This window comes from Elephantulus edwardii, unplaced genomic scaffold (assembly GCF_000299155.1).
Source record: "Elephantulus edwardii isolate Elephantulus edwardi_28Jun2011 unplaced genomic scaffold, EleEdw1.0 scaffold00237, whole genome shotgun sequence".
Classification (NCBI taxonomy): domain Eukaryota; kingdom Metazoa; phylum Chordata; class Mammalia; order Macroscelidea; family Macroscelididae; genus Elephantulus; species Elephantulus edwardii.
The window spans coordinates 1,417,779-1,431,198 of NW_006399987.1; the positions used below are offsets into that span (position 1 = coordinate 1,417,779).

At 40.2% G+C, this 13,420-nt stretch overlaps 1 protein-coding gene across 1 annotated transcript in view; it reads left to right on the forward strand.

Moving 5' to 3' along the window:
- The window catches only part of LOC102851080 (zinc finger protein 709-like), a 24,466-nt gene extending 11,393 nt beyond the window's left edge, over positions 1-13,073 (forward strand). The window contains exons 3-5 of the mRNA XM_006898830.1: positions 8,157-8,283; positions 9,220-9,277; positions 11,666-13,073. Of these exons, the coding sequence (XP_006898892.1) occupies positions 8,157-8,283; positions 9,220-9,277; positions 11,666-13,073 (1,593 nt within the window). The remainder of the gene's footprint in view (positions 1-8,156; positions 8,284-9,219; positions 9,278-11,665) is intronic.
- Positions 13,074-13,420: the final 347 nt, after the last annotated feature.

Genomic DNA, 13,420 nt, shown 5'->3' on the forward strand with positions numbered 1-13,420 from the left:
GTCCCTCATTGCAACATGCCCAAACTATGTGAGATGGAACTTCAGAATCCTTGAGAATAGTGAGACTACCACAAAAGAGTTACTCACCTTCCATCAGAACTGATTTATAATAGAGTTTCTGCCTTAAGTCAGAGACTATTGGTAAACCTAGCAAGCTCTCAATTTATGCTTAAAATAATATGTGTAGAAACTAAGGCTGTGTATTTACATTCACAGGAAGATTGCCCATCTTTCTCCCACAGAACAGCTGGTGGATTAGAACAATTTACCTTTGTATTGGCAGAACAATTGCTTACCAGTAAGCCTCCAGAGCTCCCTTAGAAAGTACTAATAAATAAAGGATAATGCCCAAAGGGGAAGCAATGGTATAAAGACTGTGCTAGAGAAGACGTTTATATTCAGATAAAGAGTTAAGAGAAGAGGAGTTAGCATGGGGAATTATAGTGGGAAGAGAAATAGAGGAGATTGCCAGTTGGAGAAAACTAGGTAAATGATTTTGCAATTGATTGGTTGGTAAATTAATTATAATACTGATAGAATGTTGGAGTATCCTCCAGATTCCTTGAAAGGATGGAAATTGGTGGTGCCACAGGCTTCAAATGAAGGGAAGGGGGAAAAGTGGAGAAGGGAAAAGAAAAATCATAGGTTACATTTTACGATCATGTAAATGAAATTTAAAATAATTAGTTAGTACCTGAATAGAGTAAAAATTTGAGGAAACAATGGTTTCATCAAGCAAACATGAAATCATACATTCTTCCATGCAGATGTCAAATATGAATATTTGCGTTGCCATATGCAACTTCAACTCTGGTTCTCTGACATCCTGCAGGATATTGACGTTCAAGATTTCCAGCCTGGCCAGATAGGGACGCTTCTCCTGTTCCAGGATAAGGAAGTTAATTGCTCCAACTATGATCTTCTTGCTTGAAAAAAAAAGCCAGCCAGTGGAGCTGGATGAAAATGCATATACCTTGAGTATGAAAGAAACCTTACCTAGCAGTATAGTTAAAGGCCAGAAGCCTGTCAACCCCTCCTTATTCAACACCATCTCCTCTCCTCCCCAGTCTTTTTCTGTTCTAGGTTCCAGGTGTCACTAAAGGAGAATAAACCCATTCTAGGCAGCTGGGGAACTTGTCCTGCATGTCTGCAAATCACAAATAAGGATTTCAGCCATCGACTGACCTTATGGTCAACCATTAGTCATCTGCCTCCAGTCTTCCAGGCGACTCTTCTGCTGCTGTCATCCCTCCTACTGAAGTGGCTTCTTGGACTATAGAAAGAAACATTCATTTAGGTATCAGAGTCTTGATCCAGGAAATGGTGAGTACACAAAAAAATGGGGGTATTCTTAGACTTTCCCAGTGCAGTACGTCTCCTGATCTCCTGACTCTTGGTACCAGGGATATTAATTGTGGATCCAAGTAAGATGAAGTTGTTGACAATTTCAATCTTTTCTCTATCTTGATGTTGCCTATCAGTCCAGCGTTAAAGAGTTTTTCTTCTGACGTTGAGGATCAATCCATATTGAAGTCTGTATTCTTTGATCTTCTGCAACAAGTGCTTTACTCTAAGTTCGCCTCACTTTCAGCAAGCAACTTTGTGTCACCTGGAAAACATGGGTTATTGATGAATCTTCTGATCATAATGTCACATTTTTCTTCATAGATTCCAGCTTCTCAAATAATTTACTCAACATACAATTTGAATAGGTATGGAGAAAGAATATAACCTTAATGTACTCCATTCTTAATTTTAAACCATGTAGTGTTCCTTTGCTCTGTTTGCAAACAGCCTCCTGGTCTAGGTATAGTTTTCACATGAGCACAATTAATTTGTTATGATCTACACAGTCAAATGCATTTTGCTTAGTCAGTAAGGCGTAAAGAGACATTCTTCTGATTTTCTTTACTTTCATAGGGACCTTTTTGCAAATTATTGAGGAGTAATGATGTCACTGTAAGGACCTGATGAGTGGGCCTTTGTATTTAAGTCAGTTGTGCCCACAGGCCCTTGGGCTTAGTGTTAATTGTGTTTGGAAAGAACATTGTTCTAAGTGGTACAACATTGATCTGTCAGGTTACTGTACTGAAATAACTTGGGGTTGCTGTGATACTGAACCCTGTGCCACTGGTATGTCAAGTGCCGAAATGGTTACCCATGGTGGACAGGGTTTGGTAGAGCTCCCAGATTAAGACAGGCTTGGAAGCAGGATTGGCATCCACTTCTTAAACAGTAGGCCTTTGGAAACTCTCTGAACATTAGAGAAATGATAACAGTTATAGGACAGGGTTCAGGTCTTTTATTCATAGGGTCACTATGAATCATACTCAGTGGCACTTAACAAGTTTTAAATAGTCGTTTTGTGTTATTTCTTTTCCCTCCACACATAGAATATCAGTTGTACATCTTATTTTGTTTTAGGGTTTACAATATGCACATTAATAAGTCTTAAGTCTATTTCCCAGTTACTCTGTGCTGCTTCAGGAATAATAGTATTCCCACACTTTTGCAACAATAGCAGTGTTCAGCAATATAGCAAACCACAGATGCTAACAAGAGTGGAGAGTCGGAACTCTCATAGACTTCTGGTGGAACATGAAACAGTGCAAACACTATGGAGAGCGGTTTGGTGCTTCCTTAGCAAGTTGGAAATAGAAATCAACATTTGCTCCAGCAATTCAGCTACTAGGCTTATATCACAAAGAAATAAAGTTTATAATACAAACTAACAAATGTACACCCATGTTTATTGCAGCATTATTTATGATCACAAAGAGTTGGAAACAGCCTAAGTACTTATCAGTCAATGACGGGTTAAAGAAACTGATACTTTCAGGCAGTGAAGTATTATAAATCACTAAAAATGATGACTAATTCCTTAAATACTGTATAACATGGATGAATGTAGAACAAATTATGCTGAATGACCGAAGTCAGTCACAAAAGAACAGTGATATAAGGCCACTATTATAAAAGCGAACGACCCCAAAAACAATAGCAAAGTTCAACAGGGCAACAAATAAATGCTGGTGAGGTTGTGGAGAGATTGGAATCCTGATTCACTGCTGATGGGAATGTAAAATGGTACAACCACTATGGAAGGCAGTCTGGCACTTTCTCAAAAATGGGGAACTAGAAATACAATTTGGCCCAGCAATTCCACTGCTGGGAATATACTCGAAAGAAACAAGAACCACAACTCAAACAAATGTATGCACATCCATGTTTATTGCTGCATTATTCACAATAGCAAAGAAATGGAAGCAACCCAAGTACCTTTCAATAAACAAATGAGTAGAAGAACTGTGATACATCCACACAATGGAATACTATGCAACATTGGAAAACAATGAATTAGTAAAACATACAACATAGGTGAGCCTTGAGGACATTATGCTAAGTGAAATATCTCAATCACAAAAGGACTACATAACACTGCTGTTATAAAATAGGCCAGACATGGGGGTTTAGAAAGGAAGTGGGGAGAGAGTGGATAGATAATGAACACAGTATTAAAATAGATGAGTAGAAGAACAGTTTTAAAGAAATACATGATTATGAGAACAGTTTGGAACAAGGGATGCATTGTGGGGTGAAGGAATGGAGAGAGAAAATAGGCAAAAATGAAATTTTTTAAAGTGAAAAAAAAGCTAAGGAAAGGTTTGCACACAGTAATTTTGGAAGAATAAGTGGGATGGTAAAAGAGGGAGAAGTAAAAATGAATAGATAAGGGGAGTGAAAGGAAAGGCAACACAGGATGAGAGGTTGATTAAACATTGTAATAAATTAATTGCATTAATAATTGGTAATGTTAGAAAACAAAGTTTCTGAATGACTGAAAAGTCAGTATGATTTGTAAATCTTGACTCAATGTTTTTTAAAAAAACAATATATATTAAAACAACTATGAGATAACATCTCACCCTAGTCAGAATAGCAAAATTTAACAGAACAGCAAGCAACAAATGCTGGCGAGGTTATGGAGAAACTGGAACCCTTATTCACTGTTGGTGGGAATGTAAAATGGTGCAACCACTATGGAAGGCAGTATGGTGCTTTCTCATAAAGTTGCAAATAGAGATACCATTTGACCCAGCAATTCCACTACTGGGAATATACCCCAAAGAGACCATAACTGCCACCCAAGCAGATATATGCACACCCATATTTATCTCGGCTTTGTTCACAATAGCAAGGAGTTGGAAACAACCTAAGTGCCCATTAACAAACAAATGGATATATTCACACAATGGAATACTATGCTGCATTGAAAAACAAGGAACTCATGCAATATTATTCAAACTGGGTGACTCTGGAGTAAATTATGCTGAGTGAAGTATCACAGTCACAAAAGGACAAATACTGCATGGTGCCACTGTTATGAAACAGGACTGACCTTGGGGTTGGGGAGAGACTGAGAAAGATGGGTTCAATAATGTATATACTGCATTGCAACAGATGAGGGAGAAAACTGTTCAAAATATGTGATTAGGTATTTTTGTCATGACAGGAGTCTAGAGCGAAGGCTACGTGGTGGAGTGGACCTGGGGGAGGGTTTGTAAAACAAAGAATTTTTCTTTTACTTTTCCAAGAGGGTAGTGTTCGGGGGGTGGGGGGGAGGGTTGGGAGGGAAGAGATGTGCAACAGTGAATGAATGGAAATTCAAAGTCTCTCTAAATTTTTACTGAAATTAATAATAAATTTAAATTTAAAAAAAATATATATGGTTTTGTACTTTTTTTTAACCTCATTTTTGTACATTGTTTTGTAGTTTTTTGTAGCTCCCTTTGGTACTTTGTAGTATTTTCTGTCCTTCATGTCTCTTACCATGAGCTATAATCAGTCTGTTGTGGCTATTATTAGTAGTAAAGTATTACCTCTTAAATTAATAAAATGTGAAAAAAATTCTTTTACCTTCATTTGCATCTTCTCTAAGCTCTTCCTTTATGTATCCAAATTTCTGACCTGTATCATTTTCCTGCTCGTCTATGGTGGTGGTGGTTGGTTGGTGGTGGTAGTTACATGCTGTTGACTTGAGCATGACTCATAGCGACCTTTTGAACAACAGATCTGAACTCTATCCTGTCCTGTACCATCCTGATCATCTCTGACGCTCTTGAGTCCACTGCTACAGACATGTATCAGTCTGTCTCGTTGAGAGTCTGTCTCTCTTTCACTGACCCTCCATCTTTCCAAGCATAATCTCTCTCTGCAAGGAATAGCATCTCCTAACAAACATGCCCAGATTATGTTAGACAAAGCGTCACCAGCCTTGTATCCAAAGAGCACTCCAGTTGCACTTTCTCTAAGGCATATTTAATTGTTCTTTTGGCAGTTTATGGGCTGTTCAAGCACTCTTCTTCAGCAGCACTACTCCAAGACATCAGTTCTGTCATCCTTACGCACTGCCAGTTCTCCGATGCATAGTAGGAGATTGGAAAGACCATGGCTTGAATCAGCCACATCCTAGTCTTTAAACTGACATCATTGCTCTTCAGGACTTTGGAGAGGTCTTTCCCAGCAGATTTTCCCCAATGCTATTCATCTCCTGATCTTTGGACAGCTCGTACCAAGGGTGTTGATTGTGGATCTGCACAAGATGAAATTGTGCAGTCATTCCAGTGCTTCTGTTTAGATGAAGTACTTCTCCACCTGTTTTCCCTCAGGAGTTTCTTCCTCAATATGATTTTATGCATCTCCTGTAAGAAATGTCCAGATGGAAAGGGTTTTTTACTTTATCTTGTTTGTTATTCTCTGAGCTTATGGATCTGTGGTTTGGTGTGTCAAAAAACGTTTTTTAAATTAAGTTCTCTAAGTTCTCTAGGTCATATAGCCCGGGTGTGTCCCTTGCCATACAGCGGTAACTTGTGGTTGCTCTGAGGCTGAACACTGTGACTCTGATGTGTCAAATGCATTAATGGTTGGTTGCCCAGGGTGGACAGTGTTGGGTAGAGTTCCCCAATTAAAACAAGCTTGGAAGCAGGAGTGGCATCCACGTCATAAGTAGCTTGCCTCTGAAAACCCTATGAACCTGGAGAGAGGATGAAAGATACACAAGTGTTGAGGACTTTCCTTCATAAGGTCGCTATGAGTCGCCTGCCACTCAACGTCACTTAACAAGTTCTCTCGAGTGAAATTTGAGTAGTTCAGTCTTTTTGGAGGTAGAGGCCATAGCCAGTTTCACCACTAATCCGAGGGCCAAGAGTCTGTAGGTCTTATGGTTTTAATGTCCTGCCTATTTAGTCCAGTATTTCAACTGTGTTTGAATCTGGTTCTGCTCCTATCTACTTTGTCTAGTCATACTGTGCTTTTAGTATGCTTTGTAATTTTTTTTACTGACAATAAGACATGTTGTAGTGTGTAAAAAATACTGTCAAATAAGCCTTTTGTATATGGTTTTTATGTCTGTCTAGCTTAAAGTTAAGGTGAATTTGATGTAATTCTATAGGTGTGAGAGGCCAGAATTTCCTTTGCTGCCTCCAAATTTCTCACCTCTCTTGTCTTTGAGCTTTCTTAGAAAATTCTTACATAAGATCTTAAACCTGAAGATCTTTCCTTTTTAATCCCCTGTTGTTACACAGGATCCCTGCTGAGTTGTGGTAAAGGTTGAAGTAAGCATTCTGTGGTCCTTGTTTAGAAATCTGTCTTCTAATGAGCTTACGGAGGAGCAAAACACTTACCACACAGAAGTAACTTGTGGTTGCTGTGAAGCTGAACACTGTGACACTCATGTGTCAAATGCGAGAATGGTTACCCATGGGGGACAGAGTGGGGTGGAGCTCCCAATTAAAACAAGCTTGAAAGCAGGAGTGGCATCCACTTCTGTAATAGCTTGCCTCGGGAAACCCTATGAACCTGGAGAAAGGATGAAAGTCACACAAGTGTTGAGGACTTTCGTTCATGGGGTCGCTGTGAGTCACCTGTGACTCGACGACACTTAACAACAATAACAATGAGGAACAGTGATGTCATTTTGAAGATTAAGGTGTGCCTTTCATGCAGTTTTCAGTCAGTTGCAACGCGTTTTAGAACCGTACAATAAATAAGGGTGACATAAGAGGAATGGAATTGTGGTGTTGGTGAAGAGCACTGAACATCCCATGGACTGACTGAAGAACATACAGATATGTCTTGGAAGTAGTGTAACCAGGATGCTCATTAGAAGCAAGGACAGTAAAACTTCATCTCACATACTTTGGGCATGTTGTAAGACGTCATGTTTGGTGTAAGGAAGAGGGTCAGAGAAGAAAGGAAGACCCTACATGAGACAGATTGACACAGTAACAGCAGCAGTGGGCTCAGGTGTAACAGATGAGGATGGCCCCAGATAGGACATGATTCAGATCGCTTGTTCGTAGGCTTCATAAATTGAGACTTGTAACCTCAGAAGGTCTTTCTTGGAGAAAGTGAAACCAGAGTGATCCCTGGGAACCAAGGATATGGTGAAACTTCATCTCACAGACTTTGGGCCTGTTGTTAGTAGGACCCAGTCCTTGGACAAGGACGTTATGCTTGGAAAGGTGGAGGGTCAGTTTAAGAGAGGAAGGTGCTCAGCAAGATGGATTGACACCGTGACTGTAGCAGTGAACTCAGGGTGTCAGGAAGGAGAGGGTGGCACGGGATAGGGCTGGGTTCAGGTCTTTTGTTCTCAGGGTTGCTATGAGTCTCAGCCCACTCAACTACAGCAACAATAAAACATCCTAAACTGTGAGAGAATAAATTTCTAGTTCTTACAGCCATCCGTCTCTGTCATAGCAGGACTGACTGGTAGTTCAGACAGCTGCTTATTATGTCTGACCATTTTAAGTAGAGCCTCCAGAGGGATGCTATATAATTTTTCCTAGAATTCTTGAGTAAATTAACTGCTAACGTCTCTATACTTAACATGCTTCAAGAATAGGAATCTTTTCTTTTTCTTCATTTTTAACAAATAAAAGGGCTGTTATTATAGCCATTGTAAAAATAGGACATTCTCGTATAAATGTATAAATGTGAGAGGAGCAGCTGGTGGCCAAACTCTTCAGTAGATCTTAACATGAATGCTGTGTAATCTTTCTGTGAACTCATCGTCACCCTGGACTGCCAGCCGCGTCTGCCTTTGTTTTCAATGGGAAAGGTGACACCTTGCTGATCTGCATGTCTGGGTGTTTTAGGACGCAGTGATCTTCGAGGATGTGACTGTGGACTTCTCCCAGGAAGAGTGGGCTTTGCTGGATTTTGCTCAGAGGACACTCTACAGAGATGTGATGAGAGAAATCTTCGGGAACCTGGCCTCCATTGGTAAGGTGGACTTCAGTTCTTCTAGTTTTTACTCTCGAGATTAAATATATTGTGCTCATCAGCGTTGTTCCAGAATTTGGGCTGAGTTAACGGACTACACGCAAAAGTGATAGATAGTTCAGTGTAATCATGGAACTTTAGTTCTAGAGTCTTCCTTCTGAAAACAAAGATTTGTCTATTAAACTGCCTTTATATCTTTTGCATACTCCCAAGAATTATAAACTCCTAAGTATTATAAATTGATGTCAAGATTTTCTTTCTGACACCTTGCAGGAGTTTCATTGTCATATTACAAATTAGATGTGTTTAATTTATCATAAATAAACTCAAAACTATCCATCAATAGAGACTTTAGAGACCAAATGCTGACCCAGTTAGGAAATTCTTGCTCTCTGCTGTATTCATTCATGATCTATACCTTTCCTGTTAGTACTCAGTTCACACAACCATTTGTTAATTTAGGGGAAACTCTAAGAGTGGGCTTAAGACTTTCCCAGAGCCACTGTTTCAGAGAGCACCAGGTAGGCAAGAATCCTTTGAAGAACAAGCCCTGCGTGAAGAGAATTATATCTGAGTAATCAACTCAACAAAATTTATTTTGGTTTGAGAAGGCTGAACTTCTATTCACATAGGTATGTCATAATCACCTTGTTATGGAATTAATTCTTAGTAGTTTCTGTATTTGTTTTGTTGTTGTTATTATTAAGTGCTGATGAGTACACTCATAGTGACCCTATGAACAGCTGACCTGAATCCTCCACTGTCCTGTGTCGTCCTTAGTCTTTCTGTACTCAAAGATACGTTACTCCTGATTCAATTTCCCATTTGTTTTATATTATAAAATGCCACTTAAAATGATTGGGTCAGTTCCTCAACAGGATAATAATGAAGAGATACTGAGATTCATAAAGGATGAGTCATGGTCTTCAATGTTAGAAGAAATACGTGAATTCCATGGTATGGAAGATCACAACCACCAGGGGAAGCATGTGAGGTGAGTATAATTCACATGAAAATAAGCATTTCCTCAAAAGAGTCTTAAGGTAATGGGGTGTGTGTGTATATATGTGTACGGGTGTGAAATTATAACTAAATAGTTGTTGTTGTTGCTGTTGCTGTTAGGTGTCATCGAATCAAGTACAACTCATAGTGACCCTTTGAACAACAGATTTGAATGCTGTCCTATCCTGTGCCATCCTCACAATCTCTGACACATTTAAGCCTATTGCTGCAGTCACTGTGTCAGCCGATGTTGTTGAAGGTCTTCTCTTTCTCCGGGCCTCCACATTTCCAAGCATGATGCCCCTCTCCAAGAAACAGCCTCTCCTAGAAACATGCCAGAGTATGTAAAGTGAAGCTTTATCATTTTAGCCACCAAAATAGCACTCTGGCTGCACCTTCTCTAAGATATACTTGTTTGTTCTTTTTGGCAATCCATGGAATGTTCAGTACTCTTCCCTGACCCCACAGCTCAAAGGCATCCATTCTTTTTCTGTAATCTGTATTCACTGTCCAGCTCTCAGATACATAGCAAGTGGCTGGAAAGACCATGGCCTGAATCAGGCACACCTTAGTCCTCAAACTGACTATACTGAGAGAACTTGTGGGTTGCACTTAAGAGTATGTTCACATAATTTTAACAGCACATTTCCCTGAACATTAATTATATAACGAATATTTCGGATACATTTCACTTGTACACACTTAACGGATAATGCTATTCTTTAGTAATGTCCCAATAGCATGCTTTGGACTTGGTATCAGGAGAAGGCAGTCACTGGAGAAGGATTTCACGGTAGTAAAGTCGAGAATCAGCAAAATAGAAGCTGGATGATTGATACAAGATAACTTTAACAATGGATTTAATCATAACAAAAATGGTGATAATGGTACGTGAGCAGGCAGTGTGTTGTTCTGATGTACATAAAGTTGCTGTGAGTTAGACTAACTTAACTCAACAGCAGCAACAAGAACTAGCATAGCATGAGAGCTCTGATAAAACGATGGGTTTTATTCAGCTACTGTATCACAGGTCAGTTGTTCAAATCCACCCACCACTCTACAGGAAAAAATGTGACAGTCTATTTCTGAAAAGATTGCTTTTATTGTTGTTGTTATGTGCCATCAAGTTACCTGCAACCCATAGTGACCCTATGTACAGCACCTCTGAACCTGCCCTGTCCTGAGCCAGTCTCACTAATTCTGACACACCAACTCCTGTGTCCCAGTCACTGTATCAATCCATCTCATCCTCACCTCCGCTGTCCCTCCACCCTTCCAAGCATAATGTCCTTCTCCCAGGGACTGGTCCTTCCAAATCCTATGCAGCAGTTTTATTCTGTCTTGTAGGATCACAATGAGTTGAAATCAACTCAATAGTAATGAGTCAGGGTAATAAAATTACCCTTTGTGAGGTGTTTCAACCCAGTCAGCATGATACAACTCAAGGCAGAGTACTTTCATATTTGCCATATAGAAATCAAAAGCCAAATCAACCAAATTGATTGCAGTTTAGAGACACTCCATTCCCACCCTCACCTTGAATTTCTGAGGTTGCACATCTTTCTGGGAGGAGACGACCCATCTTTCTTCCTTGAGCAGCTGGTGGACTCGAAGTGCTGACCTTTTGTTTGGTTAGTAACCTAATCCATCCATCAGGATGGATGGTGAAGAGATTGAGATTGTTAACAACTTTAGTCTGCTTGGCTCCACAGTCAACACTCTTGGCACCAGTAGCCAGGAAATAAAAAAATACTTATTGTGATGGAAAAGTCTGCTGTTAGGGACCTCTCCAGGGTACTGAAGAACAATGGTGTCACTGGAGTCTAAGGTGCATCTGATACAGGCTCTGGTCTTCGCAATCACTTGTTATGCATCAGAGAGTTGGACAATGACTAGGGAGGATAGAAGGAGAATTGATGCCTTTGAGCTGTGGTGCTGGAGAAGAGTATTGAATGTACCATGGACTGCCAAGAAAACAAACAGATTCACTCTGGAGAGGGTTAAAATGGGCTGCTCCTTGGAGGCAAGCATTCTGGGGCTTCGTCTGACATACTTTGGACATGTTGTAAGGAGGGACAGGTCCTTGGAGAGGGACATCATGCTTGGAGGGATGGAGGGACAGCGCAAGAGGGGAAGGCCCTCTATGAGGTGGATTGATTCAGTGACTGGGTTAATCGGGATGGGTGTGTCAGAGGCAGTGTGATTGGCACAGGATTGAGCAGGGTTTATGGCTGTTGTACATAAGGTCGCTATGAGTCGCAAGCGACTTGATGGCACATAACATCAATCCATTCTACATTGCACCCTGTCTCCTCTGATTGTTCGTGGTTCTATACAGTTATAAAATTGACTAATGCCATGCTGCTTGTTTTTTTAACAGAAAGCATGCAGTAGAGAGCCTCACTAAAAGTACAGAAGACAACATAAGAAATAAAGGAGATAACATAAAGAAAATTGAAGACGATAATCAATGTGGGAAGCTTTTCAGCCAGAATGCAAATCTCATCCGGCTCAAAAGAATTCTTGCTCGAGTATATTCTTCCGAACGCTGTAAGCTTGGAGAAACTCTCTTGGATCATTCATCATTCAGTCATCTTATCATTTCTCACACTGCATACAGTACCCAGCAGTGTAAGGAATGTGGAGTGGCCTGCAATTGTTCTTCATACCCAAGAACTCACATGAAGACTCTTACTGGAGAGAAACTGCATAAATGTAAGGAGTGTGGCATCACCTGTGGCTGTTCCTCATCTTTCATTGCACAGAGAAGAACTCATAGACAAGTAAAACCATATAAGCAAAAACAATTCAGGAAAGTCATTGATGACACCTTAACCCTCACTAAACATAAAAAACCTCAAAGGAGGAAAGCTCTTAGTGCCTCATGTCTCAGTGAAGATTTAAGGAATCCCAGCAGTGGAGAGAGGCCTTATGAATGTGAGGAATGTGAGAAATCCTTTCACTGCTCCTCATCCCTCAGGAAACATGGAAGACTCTGCAGTGGAGAGAGGCCCTATCAGTGTAAGGAATGTGGGAAGGCTTTTCATTGTTCCTCATTCTTCAGGAAACATTTAAGAGCTCATAGTGGTAAAAGGCGTTATGAGTGTAAGGAATGTGGGAAAGACTTTACCAGGTCCTCGAGCCTTACTACTCATCTGAGAACTCACAGTGGTGAGAAGCCCTATCAGTGTAAGGAATGTGGGAAGGCATTTTTTTATTCCTCATCCTTCACCACACATAAGAGAATTCACAGTGGAGAGAAGCCTTTTAAGTGTAAGGAATGTGGGAAGTCCTTCAGTGATACATCCCCCTTCCATAGACATGTGAGGACTCACAAAGGAGAAAGGCCTTATGAATGTACGGAGTGCCAGAAGGCCTTCAGCAGACCCTCACACCTTACTAGCCATATAAGAACTCACAGGGGAGAGAGGCCTTATGAATGTAAGGAGTGTATGAAATCCTTTAGTTGGCCCTCAGTCCTCACGAGACATATAAGAATTCACAGTGGAGAGAGGCCTTTTGAGTGTAAGGAATGTGGGAAAGCCTTTAGTCAGTCTTCATCCCTCAGTAAACACTTAAGAATTCACAGTGGAGAGAAGCCTTATAAATGCGAAGAATGTGGGAAAGTCTTCAGTTGTTCCTCAGCTCTGACTAAGCATTTAAGAACTCACAAAGGAGAGAGGCCTTATGAATGCAAAGAATGTAGGCAAGCCTTTATCTGGCCCTCAGCCCTCACTAGACATGTAAGAATACATAGCCAAGAGAGGGCTTTTGAATGTAAAGAATGAGCAATGTCTGCAGCAAAACCCAGGATTTGAAAACAAGTGATAAAGTATTATCAAAGAGCAAATACATGTGTATATATTTTACATTTGTAACAGAGCCTTTGAATTTATAAGATGAAGCCTGTCTTTCCACAGGGCTTCTGTGATGTCACTGGAGAGACTCAGGGACTTTAATGAGCAAAGCATCTTTTCAGTTGTAGCACATGACTTTGTATAAGTACCAAAATGTGAATTTGGACTATGTTATATAAAAATTGTCATTGTTACAAAATCTTATCAGCTCTTGGTTTCTTCAACTGTATATGTGTATATGTGTGGTTTACCAACTGGGGTTTTGTGTGTGTGTGTGT